We start from the raw sequence: 17,770 nt of genomic DNA, 5'->3' as shown, positions 1-17,770 counted from the left end.
CAAAATGTAGATAGATAATTGATGCCATCAAGATTCTATTCTCGCTGGGCAGTGCTGTGGTGAACGCCTTTAATCCCTCGGGAAGCAGCGCTTGGGAAGCAGAGTGAGTCGAGGCCAGGGTGGTCTACAAAGCTTCACATAGAAACCGTGCCTCAAAAAACAAAAAAGTATTGTATTCTCACCCTTCCTAACAAAGTATGACAGGAAAACTCCAGTTTCAGTGGACATCTTTATTAATAGAGCATCAACTTCTCCAAACCTACAGCTGGTATTTTGTCTTTTTTTCCATGCTGCATCATGAACAGTGACAAAGCTAACCAGAGGCTACTCAAAGAGAACTAAGCTCTTATAGCTCACTTTCTTTTACAGGCAGAATATAAATAGATGTACTCTAAAATGCACTTAGCCACTAAGGGATTTAAATGGGATCTTGAAGAATGTAGACAAATCCCGATGCAGTAAAGATGAGCTGAGATGCTGCGCAACTGTTTAAGGGTTCCTGGTGCTGCATCTCCGCCACTAGCTGAATCTTTTGCTAACACCAAATGGAGATGCAGAAAACACACTAAGTTGACTTAGGAGCTGTGCACAGGAACCAAAAGGCAGGAAAATACTAAACATTGCTGAGAGCATCCACCCCAGGAAGGACTTTACCTGTTTTTGAGAGAGCACACACACAGAGAGCATTACTGTAAGACCCACTAAGCTACATCTGCCCCTTTGTCTTACTAATAAAATGTCAACTGTTAGGTTACAGGACAAGAGTCCCAAACTCCTGCAATCCCGGTCCCAGGTTAATTAAAACGTGTTCCTACCTACCCCTCCCGCCAAGTGGGTTGCAGGTGCTTTGCTTGTGCTGTGTAGCTAGTCTGATTGCTAGTGACAGAACTGGCCAAAGTTCTCCACTCTGTTCCCCACCCTGCCTCTAATAAACCAAAACACAGAATAACCTCACCTTCCAGGAGCTCTAGACTGGCACCACCCCCAGTGCTGACATGGCTGACTTTGTCCTCTGTATTCCATTTGGCACAGCAAGTGGCAGTGTCTCCACCACCTGTTGAATGAAGACCAGAGAAAAAATGTTAGCACCCAAACCTAAATGTAGCTAATGAACTCCCCACTCCACCTTGACAGGATACCCTAAGAATGATACCTCCATGAACTAACAGATTTTCCCGAGAGCCTAGAGACCCAGAAAATAGCACCTACCCCACCCCCTTGCCTCCCCTGAATCCTGCTCTGCCATGTTGTACTAGATTAGGACAGGACTCCTTACCTATGATAGTGATGCAACCCCTAGAAGTGGCTTTTACCACCTCATCCATGAGGGACTTGGTTCCCCTTGCAAAAGCTTCCCATTCAAAAACCCCGACTGGTCCATTCCAAACAATCTGCTTAGCTCGAGCCACAGCCTCAGCGTATTTCTTGCTGCTCTCAGTACCACAGTCTAAGCCCTGGAGGGTAGAAACAAGAGGATGAACTATTAGAAGAAATTTAGTAGGACCAAATATCACCTCCACCAAGACCATGTTAGGCTGAATGAACATCAAGAGTTTCTACTAGAATCAAAATGTATGTGTGTGTATGTGCCCATTGACAAGGGAAAACCTCATGCTGCTGAATGGCAGCCAAGGTCTAGCATCTCAACCCAGGTCAGTTCGGCCTATCAAATGACTATGTTACACCGTCTGGAGATATTTTTGGCTGTTACAAGTTGGGGTGAACATAACTGACACCTTGCAGCTAGTGATATGCCTTGCCACAGCTACAACTATGTGAGATGTCAACTGAGAAACACTGAACCACATCAGTTATGTTCAAACCTCCCATATCATAATCTCCATGAAGCTTTGCTCAAAAACCATGTTGAATCCCACTCCTAGAGTTTCTGATTTAGTAGGGCTGAATAATTTGCTTCCTTTTTGTTTTTATTTGTTGAGACAGGATATCACTATGTATACTTGACTGAGCTGCAATTTGCTATGTAGACCAGGCCAGCCTCAAACTCTCTACCCTTCCTTCCCTCCAGAGTACAAGGATTAAAGGTGAGTGCCACCGTGCCCAGTCTGTATGATTTATTTTCATTTTCATGCATGTGTATATATATATATATATATATATATATGCCACATGTATAAGAACACACTTTGAGAAATAATGTAATAGCAAAATGTCTAATGAAAGAAAATTTAAATAAGCAAACCAGCACATAAATGTGATATGATTTTATACAGTTATCAAACTATTGAAGGACACATTGATACTAGTACTTGGTAAGCAAGGTAGTATAAGTGTACTTTCATTATCTTACTGTTGTGAAGTTATTTTTTTGTTAATTTTTATTTAGTATGGTTGTTATTATGGGGAGCATGCACATGACATGTAGAAGTCAGGACATCTTTTGGAACTTCAGTTTAGGTTCCATAAATATAGCTCATCAGGCTTATGTAGCAAGCACTTTTAGCTACTGAGCCATCTCGCTGACCTGAAAGTTTGTTTACAATGGCTTGTAGTTAGCCATGTAACATTCAAAAAGTGGGTTTGAAGAAAAACCAAAAGAGAAAAAAGTGGGTTTGCCCTATTACTGATAAAACAGCAGCATTCTGATAGCCCAATGCAACATTTCCTGTCCTGGGTCCCATGGAAATTAATATAAAATGTTTGTTGGGGGAGGGGCCACAGCTCAGTGGCAGAGCATTTCTTAACATCTGTGAGACATTTAGCTGTATCTCCACTGCCACATCTGCTAGATGAATGCATGCTACCAAGTTTGTGATCACTTACAGAACACAGAACCACCAACCAATGGACTCACCATCCAGCCAGCAGGTATACCAGAGGCCACAGTAGCTTGGCCAGTCTTGGCATTCTCATCAAATTTGTCAGCAGTGACAAAGTCAACAGGCAAGGTAATCTTCACACCATTTTTCTCAGCTTTGGCCATGAGATCTTTGACAATCTTGGCCCCTTCTTCATCATACAGAGAAGTGCCAATCTACAGGAGAGCAAAGAAGATGAAGATCAGCTGTTAAATTAAGAACATGGCTGACTCAAAGGAGACAGGAGTTCAGCATTCGATAAATACAGGAACCAAAGACGAGCAACTTCACAGATGAAATGAAAATGTTTTTCGGATTCACATTAAATGCACATGAACTTCTATCGATACAGAGCTTCTTGCCTCTGGTTTCCTACCTCCATGTTGTTGAGCACCTTAAGGAAGGTAAAAGCCATTCCACCACCAATGATCATCTCATTGACTTTGTCCAGCATATTATTGATCAGCTGGATCTTGTCTGCAACTTTAGCTCTAGAAGGGAAAGCAAGAATCATCACCACAAGCACATATAATTGGTAAGTGTAGTGCTATTACTCAGAGACAAGGAAATGCCACAAAGTGGAAAAAGTACTGCCTAACTTGGCCATGTTTCTCCAACTCTCCATTCTTGGAGCAATCCTTTGAAGAAAGCACCAAAAGAAGGGCTTAAAAAGGATAACTTGGGTTAAGAGTATAGCTAAGTATGAAAGCACTTGTCTAAAACCCTGGGTTTAATCCACGGCACCATAAAAGCAGAAAAGCAAGCATCCCCTACATCCCCATCAAAATTCAAAGCCCAGATTGACAGATTAGTAACTGTAATGATTTGAATGGAAATGGTCTGCATAGATTCATATTTGTATGCTTAGTCTCCAGTTGAACTGTCTAGAAAGGAAGAGGTGTGTCACTGGGAATGGGATTTAAGGTTTCCAAAACCCATGCCAGGCCTAACGTCTGTCTATGCCTGCTACCTATAGGTCCAGAAAAAAAAAATCAGTCTATCTTTATAGTTTATGCTGTCCTTGGCTTCAATTCAGAGATCTTGCAACAGATGTCCTGCAGTTAAAGACTGCTGCATTTCGTTTTATTAATATTTATTTATTGATTATGTATACAGTATGTATCCCTGCAGGTTAGAAGAGGAAGCAGATCTCATTATGGATGGTTGTGAGCCACCATGTGGTTGCTGGGAATTGAACTCAGGACCTCTGGAAGAATAGCCAGTGCTCAACCACTGAGCCACCTGTCCAGCCCCCAAATGCTGCATTTCAATCTTACTCTAAAACCTGAACCCCTAGCCGGGCGGTGGTGGCGCACACCTTTAATCCCAGCACTAGGGAGGCAGAGGCAGGCAGATCTCTGTGAGTTCGAGGCTGGGCTGGACCGACAGCCTCCAAAACAATACAGAGAAACCCTCTCCAAAATACAGAGAAACCCTGTCTCGTAAAAAAAAAAAAAACTGAACCAACAGCAGGTATCATTCACTCCCATATTCCAGATCGTCAGAAAACCTAAGAAGCAACCCCAGACTACTCAAATGCTAATCTGACGAGAAGCCGAAGTTCAGAGTCTGATGCTTTTAACTCTGTAAACAACAAAAGGTTCATTCAACATTTCTAGGAACTATAAACCTGCATCCATCTGGGTTATTTTTAGGACCCTGAAACAGTGTTCATGAAGCATAGAGAACAACTATGCTATGAGAAATTGACACCCAGTCCCAGAGTCAATTTTTCATCAGGAAATGCTTAGTGTGCTTAGTCATGTGGGAGGGGAAACACAGGGTCATGGTCCTCTAACCATGAGGCCACCGCCTTACCAGCTATGCCAAGTGAAAGGCAGCTTTCTCATCCTAGCAGTTCAGTTCCTTGTTCCTACTTTACCCTGTGCAATGTATCCACTCAGCCCTCACTTCTTAAAGGCTAAACTATTACTATTACCCACACACTGCCTTTCCCCATATAAGAAACATGCAGGTGTGTGATCTAGAGAATTCAGTCTAAATGATGCTTTAAACACAGAAGGAAGTTTTCATAGTTACCCCTGCCAGACTGTAAGATAGAAACTTTGAAATTGTTTTAAGAAGCACCTTGGCTGGGTGTGTGGCACAAGCATGTAATCCTAGCACTCAGGAAATTGAAGCATGCAGCTCAGGACTCAAGATCATCCTGGACAACAAAGCAATTTCTAGGCCAGCCTGAGATGAGACCTTATCTTAAGGGGGAAAAAGCCTCAAGGATTGAGATGACCACCTCAACGGGTCTGTTTCCATTTTCCCCAAGGAACCATTTTCTTCCCTTCTCTACACTCTTGTGTCCCACGAAGCTAACCTACATAGACCACATTAAGAGGCTCACAAGCTTTCTGTTTTCCAGATAAATTGGACCAATAAGTGGTGCATACAAGTGGGTGTCCTAGCTGGAAACTGAAGAAAAAGTATAAGTATCTTTCCCTGGCTCCTCACCACATGACCAGCCCTATATCCCCTGACTACAATTCTAATCAGACCGCCTCTTTGTACCAACTACCTTATCTTCAGGGGCTGATTACTCTTACTAACCCCAGATTATTGCAGGACCTACCCTAAACCCCACCCTCACCTCTGTGAACAGTCAGTCCCTTTATTAAATTCTCCCCAGTCACCCAATGTGATTGTGCTATCTGACCATAAACCACCCTAGCTCTCTGTGGACCACCACTTAAAGCAGTGTTCTTCATACCCTCCCAAGATAGCCAGGAAGGGGCGTTCAGGACTCTCCAAAGCTTTGGCAAAGTAGTTCAGCTCCTTCTTCATCAAAAATCCACCAGCCTTCTGTGGCAGATTCACACCCACCATGGAGCTAGGAGGGAAAAAAAAAAAGAGAATGTATTCCAAATCCAGTCAAATTCAACCATTTTTCCCAGACCCAGAAGCCAGCTCTCATCACTTGGGATACTAACAGACCATGGTTTAATCCCTAAACTGCAATAAAGGCATTTATATCTGAGATGCATTATGATCAAGAGTAAAAAAAAAAGCAATGGACTGGGGTAGAATTCAGAATACCTACTAAGGTTGGGGTATAAGCTAGGTCCTCTGCATATGCTAATGTATATGGTTATGGTTGTGTAGTTGGATATTTTTGTGGGACTCCTAACAGTGAGAGTGGGGTTGTCTGACTCTCTTGCCTGCTATTGGGACCCTTTTTCTCCTACCACGTTACCTCCTCCAGCCTTGCTGAGGGTATGTGCCTAGTCTATTGTAATTTGTTATGCCTTGTGAAGTTGCTATCCCTGGGAGACCTGCCATTTTTGGGGAAGGGAAACAGAGGGGGTGGGTCTGGGGGAGAAGGGAAGTGGGAGAGGAGACTGGATGGAGTAAAGGGAAGACTGTGGATGGGATTTAATGTATGAGAAGAATCTTTAAAAAATAAAAAATAAGACACCCAATAGGGGTTGGAGAAATGGCTCAGCAGTGAAGATCACTTGCTGCCCTTGCAGAGGACCTGGGTTCATTCCCAGCACCCACAGGGCAGCTGAAAACCCTCTGTAACTTCAGTCCCAGGGGAATCAGATGCCCTCTTGTGGACTCTGAGAACACTGCATGCACATGGTGCACATAAACATGCAGCCAAAACACTCATACACATTTAAAAATGGTAAAGATGAGTTAACAAAGGTAGACTCACAGTATAATCAGCAGTTGATAAGAATAGATATTTCAATATAAGGTTCTCAAAGGAAAAAAATCTACACAAAGTTAGGGAAACCTCTTTTCTGAAGCTCCAAATGTTTTACCCCTCCCAACTATTTTGTCTCTATTTCCACTTTGAATCAAGATATTTAATAAGGGCCAGATAGCTTCAAATAGAGGTAGAAGTTAAAAGGATATGGGGATTTTACTGTCAATTCAGGGCAGCCTAGAGATCCCTGGCCTGTGGGCATGTTTGTGGGACACTGTTTTAATTGCTAATTAATGCAGCAGGGTCCAATTCATGATGGGTGATAGCATCCCTAGGTTGGTGGTCCTGAACTATAAGAAAATTGGCAAACACTGGTGGCATGTTAGTTCATGTTTTTAATCCCAACACTCAGGATACAGAAACAAGGCTGATCTGGTCTATATGGTGATTTCCAAGCTAATCAGGGCTACCTCACACAAAGTTAGCTGAACATAAGCCAGTAAATAAATCAGTAAGCTGAGCTTGAGTTCCTTCCCTGAAGTACAAATCATACAAATTCTTGCTTCCCATAAGTTGCTTGATGGCAATCTCTAAAAACAACCCAGAATTTGAGCTGCTCAAGCCTCTAAAACACTGTATTCTGCCTAGTACTAACAAGGCTCTCCATACCTGTGGGCTCGGTGTGCAGTCCCAAAAGCATCATTGACATAGACATCCCCAAGTTTAGATAGTGAGGCTCGGAAAGCATCAATTTTGGCTGGCTCAGCTTTAATCTGCAGAGAAAAATTTAAAAGGGAAAAATCTAACATAGGAAATATTGCTGGCTCCAAAAACAACTCCAAAAGCATTTCAGGTCACCAAGAATTCTCTTGAACATCTTTAAGACCCTGAGTTAGTAGGATGAGGTTTACTACTAGAAGGTCTATTCTTTCTTCCAAATATTCAGGTCCTTTGGTCATTTCTTGTCTCCATTACCTCCCCGTGAAAATCTTGCACACATTTACACACATACACACACACACATATACACACAAAATACATGTGAGAAAATATCAAAACGAAAGAATGTTTGAGGGAAATTAAAATAAATTCAAGCTTTTCATGGAAAAGATGCCATAGAAATTAATAATCAGAACATCTCACTTTTGATTTGCCAGTGGGTATAAGGAAGGCAATGTAAAAAATAACAATGTGAACACACTGAATAATATTCAATTATGGTGGTAGATAGATAGCAAGTGGTTAGTACTTGCTGTTCCTCCAGAACCCATACTAGAGCTCACAATTACCTGTAAAAAAAAAAAACCTTAAAACTGAAATTTGCCCTCACTTTGTGTCCATTTTGAACTTATATCTGGATTCCTGCATCTCATGTATTCTAAGCCATTAGACTGAATAGCAAGTGAATTAGCTAAGAGTGAAGTCAGAAGTCATAGTTGGGTCACTGATTCCTGGATAAAACATTCTGCATCAACTTTCAAGTTGCCTCCTGCCATTTCTAAGCACTAAAGTTTTTCCATCTTGTATTTCAGTTTAAAAGGGCACAGAATTAAGTTAGCATTTGAGTAGTACTGTAGCAAGACCAGGCCAAAGCAGGGTAGGGCCAGCTCAAGGCCTGTGCTAAGAAAAGAAACTGCTTGCAAGCAGGCACTCCAAATGACCTTAAGAAATGTCAGAAGTCAAAAGGGGACTGATATATACCCTCTGAGCATTTTGTTCTTTCATCATTTAAGTCCCAAAGATTGGAAAGTTCTAGGAAGTGCCCTTGGATAATCCAAGGGCAAATCCAAAAATCATGCTCAAAGAGGCCGTTTTCACATTTAATAATTGAATTCTGTGGTCTAGTGACCAGTCTTGTGGATTGTCTGCAGCCTTTAGATGCCAATAGCATGCGAGTAGATCCAGACTATACAGTTGCAACTGACCACATGACGCATGAAGACTCCAACATGTACTATCTGCTTCTTTGTAGGAAAAAAGCTTGCAGATCTAATGGACTGAACCATAAAGCCTAGCAACAGCACCATTAACTTCAACAAAATGATTGCATTTCCGAAACCCAAGCTTCGGAGATCTCTTTCCCTAGGAAATAAGGATGGGACCTGTACCTACTTATTTTAGAGTCTCGAATGAAAACACTTCCTTTCAGAAGAAAAGGCCTTGAGTCAGGTGAGAGGACAAGCCTGTAAACCCAGCACTTGGAATGTGGAGTTCAGTTCAAGGTCATCGTAGGCTACATCAAATTCAAGAGCATCCTGACCTGCGCAGTACATGAGCTACATGAGACCGTGTCTGAAACCACTCCTGCCCTATCCAAGAAATGCCTTTAAGTCCTCCCACCATGACCGTTACACTCACCGAATACTCTGGTTAACCAAGAACATTTATGTATTTTTAAAAGGTATTTCAAAAAGTGAATAGGAAGAAAGCTTGTGCAGTGCTGGTCACATCCATTCCTTCACTGGTAGTTGTTATACAGTGTGTGTACTCTGCGACAATTCATAATCCGTCATGCTGTTTTTAAATGATTGTTTTGTTTCTGCAGTGCTGAGGACTGTACCCAGGGCATTGTACATTACCATGAGCCACATCCATGGCCCAAGATGAGCTTCCACTATTCTTTAATCATGACCTCTTACACATTCAGGCCCCAAGGCCCAATAACAGCAAGACCACAGGTCCTACCTTGTTTCCAGAAGCATCTTTTCCCTTCCCTTCTTCCTCTACATGAAAACGGAGGTTCTCCAGCAGAATGACAGTGCCAGCTGCTGGGTTGGCACAAGCATTCTCCACTTCTGGGCCCACACAGTCCTTCAGGAACAGAACATCCCTGGGGGAGGGAGGAGCAAAAAATGAAAACTGAGCAGGCTGAAAGCTAAGAACCAGTGACAGCATGCCCGGCTCCCTCACCTCCCAAAGCTCACCAGCAGAGCCCTGTACTCACTTGCCCAGCAGAGATTTGAGTTCTGCAGCAACTGGCTCTAAGGAGTACTTGTCAGGCATGGGCACACCATCAGGCCGGCCCAGGTGGCTCATCAGAACAACAGACTTGGCTCCATTGTCCAAGCAGAATTTGATGCTAGGGACAGCAGCCTTGATCCTATAACCAAGAGAAAACAAAAGACACAACAATGATCTTCCTAAGAATTAGTGGGAACTGTTTCAACCAGTGACTTCATAATATAAAGCGTGCTTTCTTCTTCCAAGGTTCCTCAAGTCTGAGGGTTGCAGAATTCAGGCTTGTGGTCAGAAGACAAACATGATACAAACCTGTCACCTGGAACTACAGCCTCATCATGGATCTGTTCCTCATGCAGAAAAGAACTTAGCAAGCCTGAAGCTACAGGCTACAGCAGGACCTGCCTGGGAGGTTAGTCCTTGGCTCTTAGGGGATGACACTGTATCTCAAGTGGGAAAGTACTTCCCTGCCTGGCATGCACAAAGCCCTGGGACAATCAGCAGGACAAACTGCTCAAGGTGGTGCACACCTGTGATCGCAGCACTTGGGAGGTAGAAAAGGACCATCTTCAGTAACCTAGTAAACGAGGCCAGTCTGGAATACATGAGACCGTGTCTATAAACAAACAACCTTGGCTTTTAAAGTGTCCCCTGAGTTCTCTGAAAACAGTTGTCTAAGGCAGGTAATGCATGATCAACACCTGATCCCTGAAATGTGAGGAGTTGCTAGGTATATAGAGGTTACCTTTGTGGCCAGAGCCACTGGGTACTGACTCAAAGCAAATGAAATTAGCATACAAAAGACATCTGTACACCCGTTTATTGTAGCATTGTGTAAATGGCTAAGATAAAGACTTCACCTCACTGCCCATTAGCAGGTGAATGGAGAAAAATAAGCTATCATTCAGTCACAAAATACAAACTCTACATCCACATAAAATAAATAAATCTTTTTAAAATTTTTAATTTGGGGCTGGTAAGATGGCTCAGAGATTAACTAGCTACTCTTCCAGAGGTCCTGAGTTCAATTCCCAGCAGCCATATGGTGGCTCACAACCATCTATAATGAAATTTGGTGCCCTCTTCTGGTGTGTAGGCATACATACCAGAACACTGTATACATAATAAATAAATAAATATTTAATTTAAAATAAAGAGCCAGACATTATGGCATGTCCCTAGAATCTAACACTTGGGAGGCTGAGGCAGAAGGATCCTAACCCCAAGCATAGCAGAAGCTGATTTAAAAGAAAATGTATCTCCAAATTCCTTGAAATTATTCTTAAAACAAGGAAGACTTTCTCAGGATGTTTTTGCTGGTAGTGGGGGACTATTCTGTTTGGTTTTATTTCAAAATAGTTATTAATTCTTCAAGAATTTCATACAATGTATGTTGAATATATTTTTTGAGACAAGTTTTTTGATAACCAAAATGGCCTAAAACTGGCTTTGTAGCTCAGGCAACCTTCAACTTAATTGTGATGCTCCTAAATCCAGCCTTCCAAGCACTGAGATTATCGGAATACACCATGTCAAACTAGAATTTGTTTGGTTTGAGATAAGGTCTCTCTATAGACCTGGCTGTCCAAGAACTCCCTCTGTCCACCAGGTGGGCTTCAATCTCAGAGATCTGTCTGCCTCTGCCACCACACCCAGTGTAGGGTGATTTTTAAATATTCTTTCATAAATTTAGACTCATTAAATTCCCACACTGTCAAGAAAGCAGGTTAATAAAGAACCAAAGTCAAACGGCTTTCATTGCTGTACTCCCACAGTATGAAAAGAAAGAAATGTGTATCCCATATCCTCACACATCTTAAACCCAAGCCAGGTTTAGTAGTAATCTTACCTTTGGTTATTTGTTATCTGGTTGTTCTTCATAGGAACATTGAAGTCCACCCTAAAAAAGAAAAAGGCTTTAGTATCAGAGCCATGATCCACTTCTTGGTCCTTCAAAAGTTTGAACCATCTCACCTTCAAAATGAGAGGCATTAAAAGATAGACGGTTGGCAAGATGGCCCAGGGGGTACAGGCACTTATTGCCAAGACTGACACCTGAGCTTTATCCTGAAGACCCATGCAGTGGAAGAAAACCATTCTTACAACTTGTACTCTGAACTCCACACCTATGCCTTGGCATGTGCACGTTATATATGTCCGTGCGTATGTAACACATGCGCGCGCGCGCGCGCACACACACACACACACACACACAATGCCCTTGTAAAAAATATTAAGTGAAGGCCTTCCTGCTACTGTCCTTGTTGTGAAGCTCCATCTTTGCCCTTTGTCTGTTTCACTGGTCTTTTCTGTCTGAAGGTCACTGATTTCCTCTATGCCCTGAACACTAATCTACCTTACAAGGAGCTTGGGGGACACAGTTCTTGACTGAGATTTAAAAATGCCTTTAAAATTAAAAGACACTATGCCTCTTAAAAATGAGGTACACTCTAGTTGGTTCCTGGCACCTAAGTTATCCTCTTTAAATATCCTGAGCAGGCCCTTGCCAGCCTTCAAGTTCAGACCAAAACAGGTCAAGTATCCCATTGCCATGGGCCTCTTACAGCCTCCCAGGCCAGGAAGGCTCATGGACAAAAGGGTTAACTGCATAGGGTACTAAGAAGGGATGCCTTTGGGCTGAAATACCCAAACATCTCTGATGGCATCCATCAGCTTACTGATGAAAACTGGATTAGTTCTCTCACTGCCCTCTTGATTACCTTCAGACTTCATCTAGCATCTCCTAGACTCCCAGCTCTGCCTGCCATTAGTTTCTCTTCTGAGGACTGAAGCAGGGAACAGCCTTGCCTACACATTCCACTTGTTATTATAATATGCATCCTTTTCCACTTCCCAGGGATACTCTCATGCTTTGCCTTACAGACAAATTCAGGTATCACTACATATACCACAATTGCTAAAATGACAACTACCAAACTCGGGATGGCAGTCTATGCCCAACAAGCCAGGTTCAGCCATCCTTCCCTGATAAGCAAATTAGAACAGCCACATTAATAGCCAAGAAAAAAAAACAGAAAAGACACTGATTTTATGTCACCACCAAAAGAGACAAAGTAATCCAGTGCTAACTCTCCAAATCCATCTTCAGAAACCTAAAATTCGAACACAGGGTCAGGATTATATACATCTGATTGGGTAGCTCCTCCCATCTAAGCAGTCTGAACGTCAAAGTGTGGCCCTGTCCACCACTGACCCATCTTTGTCTGTGAGGTTGTAACTGTGCTGGAAAATAGCCCAAGCTTTTCTTCTCCCAGCATGAGATTCCTGGGGAAATTCCAATTTCTTATAGTCCACTGTTTTAATCTTCTGGTAGCTAAAACGCCTCCCTAGTATATATTCATTTCTGCCATACAATTTTACTATCACCAAATACTGGGGAGGATGCAGAAAAACTGACTACTTGTGCACTCCTAACAGGAATGTGAAATATTACAGCACCTTTGGACAGCTATCTCTCAGTGGCAGAATGCTTGCAATCCCAATGCTAGGTGTTTTACCTAAGTAAGAGAAGGTACAGCATATAGCCATTACTAAGACAGGAACAAAAAAATCTCATAGCTTCATTATAAAAGCCCCAAATTGGCAACAACCCAGATAGACTCCAATGGAGAGATGAATGATTCAACTATGATACACCCGTATACTGGGAAAAGTACCCAGCAATTCAAATATACTGTTGGTACATGTACCAACATGGATAACTATTAAATGAATGTTAAGTGAAAGAGTGCATCTCCAAAAGTTACATTGTATGAATATGTATCTATTGTTTTTGAAATAACAAATTTTTAAAGTAGAGCTTGGGTCAGTAATCACCAGAAATGAAAAATGGAGGGCATTATGATGAAGTAACATTAGAGAGTCTTGGTGGTGATCAAACAGTCCTATATCTTGACTGAGGTAGTGATTATACAAATCTGCCTGTGATAACATGCTAGAGAACTATACACCCCTTACACCATTATCAAACTCCTACTTCTGACATTGCACTACAATTATGTGGTATGCAGCCACTGGGGAAAACTGAGTTTCTATACATTCTTTGCAATCTTCTAGAAATTTCTAATTATTACAAAATAAGACAACAAAAAACCCATTAAGTTAAAATAGCAAGTCTTGCCGGGCAACGCCTTTAATCCCAGCACTTGGGAGGCAGAGACCAGTGTGTAAATTCATTCAAGGCTAGTTTGGTCTACAGAGCTAGTTCCAGGAAAGCCAGGACTACAGAGAAACTGTCTCAAAAACAAAAAAACCACAAGTTTTTATTGAAATCTCAGGATTTTAGTCCCAATTCTAAACTCTCAGAGAAGCATGCCCATCTGCTGCTTCACGGTCTGATTGCTAAATTCTGTGTAGTTCCGTTTTCCTTCTTTCCACCAGGACTGTTGCTTCACAAGTCACAAAACCAGTGAGGTTGGGGGAAAAAAACTACATTTTAAAAAATTAAAAAAAAACAGGAAGGTACAAGAAAAAGAGAAGTACTTTAGCCTGGCATTGGTGGTACACACCTTTAATCCCAGCACTTGGGAGGCAGAGGCAGGAGGATTTCTGTGAGTTCAAGGCCAGCATGGTATAGAGTTCCGGGACAGGCTCCAAAGAAATAAAGAAACCCTGTCTCAAAAAAAAAGATAAAGAAGTACTTTATCAGCAAGCAAAGGATGATTAGTAACCTGAATGAAAACAAAGGAAATGACATGACAAAAATCAGCAGGAAACTTACTCAAATGGCCGTGTAAAATCTAGACTTGTAGGAAGGAGAAAAAAACTGAGGTGGAACCTGTTGGGGTTTCTGCTCCAAAAGGATCTCGGCAGGAAAGTGCTCAAGAACAAAATACCTAGTGTTTGATTGCCCAGCACATGGAAAACTAATGGTTACCCCCTACAAATCAACTTCCCTTGCCAATTCCAACCAAGGGAGTAGAAAAGTCAGAAGACAAGAGTGCCCTTCTACAGGACAGAAAGGAGGCAAGTGAAACAGCCACTGCTCCAGAAGCCATTTCTGAAGTACTGCCAGCAACTACCACAAAAAGCACTGAAACAAAAAGGCACTGAGCTCACCCACATGGCTGCCTGGACTCCTCTAAAATGTAAGCCTACAATGCAGCTCCCTATTCAAGATTGCATTAAAAATCAGGAAACAAAGCAACTTTACCAGTGTGGCCTCAAAAATAAACACAATGTATCCACACCAAAGGAAAAGATTGAAACCCCCACAAAGTCTATTTCATCCTGTCCCTGGGTCATCAAGCTCACGTGTTTAGAGAATCTGATTGGTAGCTAAAGATTCCCAAACTCTAGTCTTGGCTCTGCTACAAACTTGATAGTTCAATAACTTTCAACAAGCCAACTATTTTAAGGCTCAAGGTTAACTAACCTGTTAAATGAAACCTGATTTGGTGCAAAGGAAGAAAAATTGTTTCCTCCATTCTGAACCCCCAACCATCATTAATTCCTTAAGACAGTTTCCTGTAGAAGATGGCATTAAGCCCCGAAAGTGCAATTGCAGGAAGGCAACCAATACAATGTCCCACTGTTTTCAGCAGCTGCATGCATCTGGAAAGACCAGCCTCAAGTCACTGGAGGTAGAAGTAAATATTTTAAACCTGTTAAGCTAGTTGCAGGACAACATCTACCTTTTATTTCACGGGGTCAATCTCAATCCCTTGGAACACCATAAAGAGCTAGAACCTGCCCTTTATTTAATCCTAGGATGCCTGGGATCTCTACTCCATCCGGATTACAAAGGTCTATCCCATTTGGGGTAACATGAATCCTTTGCAAGAACACTTGCTTCTGGCTAACTGCACAGCAAGAAAAGGCCACCTGCCGTGGATCTCTGTGAGTTCGAGATCAGCCTGGTCTACAAAAGCTAGTTCAAGGACAGCCTCCAAAGCTACAGAGAAACCCTGTCTCGGAAAAAAAGGCCACCTGCCAAGTAACATTGGCCACGATGAAACATGTGGCTGTACAGTTCTCTAACTCCAGGCTGCAGGGGTAGGAGGGCCTCTGCTCCCTTACACGTGCATCTAAAAGTTGCCCTCATTCAAACTGGCCCAAATTGTGAAAGGGGCCAGGATTACGTCATTCACACACTGCCAATCAATCAACCACTTCCAAAAAAGGTCAAGCCGGCAGAGCAGTCACTGCGATTATCTACGGCCCTTCAAAATTACCCTTGTGTCCTATAGTTAAACGAATAGCCAAGCCCATCAGTTATGTATCTAACCATCATCCATCACTCCTGGCACACAGTATAAATTATAAAAGGCAGAAAGGTTGAAGTTCCATACACCCTAGTAATTGCTAGGTAAGGGAGAAGCCAACTTGGTAAGTGACCAGGGATCCACGTGTGCCGATAAGGAGGAAGAGTGCCGTGCCATGTGCGTGGGAGCCTTCCTCACTTCTAACATCCTGCTTCTCTAGTCACCTCTGAGGGTGAGGTTAGAGGCCTCCAACTCCGGGTGGCCACACCCTGTATGTGTCACAATCCTGATGCAAACCCCAAGGCCAGGAGTCCAACGGCAAGGTAGGGCAGCAGAGTCCTGTTACATAAGCTGTACAGAGCTCCAACCAGTGGGCCTCACCCTCCAACCCACAATTCTTTGGGGAGAGAGAGACCTCCACTTCTGAGCATCCTGTAGTAATGAAATCCTTTTGTACCGGGACCAATGAAACGTGGGCGGTTTCATATTTGCCAGGGATGGTCCAAAGACCTTGGGGGGGGGGAAGGGAAATTAGCTAAATGACCTTTCAAGGTCCCTCAACTGGGGCCTAGAGATTTGCAGGATAAGCATTAGGTCCCATCTCGTTACGGGATATGAAACTGCATTTCAGAAAAGGGCAAAGGATTGAGTCCTGAGTATCTGAACCCTTCCTCTGTGGGAATCCACTCCCTAAAGGACACTATTGGTCGCTTTCGAAGCTGGAAGAAAAGCAGTTAGGAAACAGCAAACCTGGGCAGTCTCCGCCCCAACGGGGTGAGGGGGACAGCCCTGCTCTACAAATCCGGGACCCCCAGACCCAGCTGAAAGCCAGATGCAACTTAGTGTGCACGGAAAAGCGTGCTTGCCAGGGCCAGAGGGGCTGTACTAGAGCCCGGAGGGCGTGAGAGCAGCAGAACAGGATTACCTCATCACGACCCGCTTCCCCTTCACGTCCAGCTTGTCCAAAGTCAGCTTGTTAGAAAGCGACATTTTGGCAACACGGTAGGATCAAGAGGCTCGGATCTGAGGAAGAGAAGACCACTGCGACCGTCGTGGGCTTTTGAAGCGTGCAGAACGCCGGGTTGAGGGAGGACCAGAGGGCACCCGCCCCGCCCCGCCCCTAGCTCCACCCCCGAGTCCGCCCTTGGACCCGCCCCTTCCCGGCTGCTGCTCCGGGGAGAGCGAAGCAGCCGAGCTACTATTGGCCGCAGCCGAGCTACTATTGGCCGCAGCCCAGAAGGCTGGTCCGCTTCCATTGCTCCGAGGCGCTGTCCATCTACAAGGAGCTGGTGGGACGTGCGACTTCCATTTGTCACGTCCAGCACGACTCCAGCCCCGGGGAACCTTCCTGACTAGGGGAGGAGTAGAAGGTTTCACCGAGGGGCCCGAAAGAAGGGGGCTGGTTGGTGCCTCGGGGTGGACGAGGAATGTGTGCGAGGCCAGAGGCCACTTGTGCAGCCAAAATGCCCCAGCGCGGCTGCTCAGCGGCGCATGCTCCGAACTGCCTTGGGAAAAGCACCGCCCCCACCCGATGGAATTCCCAGGGGCCTTTTCAAAATCTTTGCAAATGCCACCTCCTTTCGGAATCTTCCGCTTTCTCAGCTCCCAAATGGAATTCTACTTAAGGCCTTACTTAGTCAAAAAAGGACCAGGTCCTCGAACCCCTTTATAATAAGTACAATGTAATTGCGGTGACTATATTATTCATTGTAATGGCGAATACGTTCAACGTGTGTCCTGTTAACTAACAATGCTCATAAAACGCCTAAGTACGTTCTGTTATTAAAGATGAAGTAACTGATGGACAAAGGTTTAGTGTCTTGCCTAAGATTGCAGAGCTTCTAAGTGATTATTGCAATACTGGGCCACTGGGATTTAGACGCCTTTGTGAGTGGAGCTTAGTTGTAAAGTGCATGCGGGAAGTCCTAGATCCAGTAGCCTGCACTGCAGAAAACTTTAAATCTCTACTGACACTAATTTGGGCTGAGGATGCTTCTCAGTGATAAAGCTCTTGCCTACTGTCTGAGGCAGGACAGCTGCTTAGGAAATTGAAGGGCACATGAGAATGTCAGCCCTTCCCCCTCATACTCCTGGTGCTTGTTTCCACC

General features: G+C 43.6%; 1 protein-coding gene across 1 annotated transcript; it reads right to left on the bottom strand.

Moving 5' to 3' along the window:
* Positions 1-215: 215 nt before the first annotated feature.
* Positions 216-16,762, bottom strand: Pgk1 (phosphoglycerate kinase 1). The gene is made up of 11 exons (XM_040744318.1): positions 16,588-16,762; positions 11,288-11,338; positions 9,425-9,580; positions 9,166-9,310; positions 7,150-7,253; positions 5,539-5,658; positions 3,196-3,310; positions 2,816-2,995; positions 1,277-1,454; positions 956-1,054; positions 216-654 (listed from the first exon to the last, which is right to left on the bottom strand). The coding sequence occupies exons 1-11, from the start codon at positions 16,650-16,652 to the stop codon at positions 614-616; spliced, it is 1,254 nt and encodes a 417-aa protein (XP_040600252.1). The 5' UTR covers positions 16,653-16,762; the 3' UTR covers positions 216-613.
* Positions 16,763-17,770: the final 1,008 nt, after the last annotated feature.

The sequence above is a fragment of the Mesocricetus auratus genome, unplaced genomic scaffold, assembly GCF_017639785.1.
Source record: "Mesocricetus auratus isolate SY011 unplaced genomic scaffold, BCM_Maur_2.0 Super-Scaffold_100003, whole genome shotgun sequence".
Classification (NCBI taxonomy): Eukaryota; Metazoa; Chordata; class Mammalia; order Rodentia; family Cricetidae; genus Mesocricetus; species Mesocricetus auratus.
This window is presented reverse-complemented; position numbering and strand designations above follow the sequence as displayed.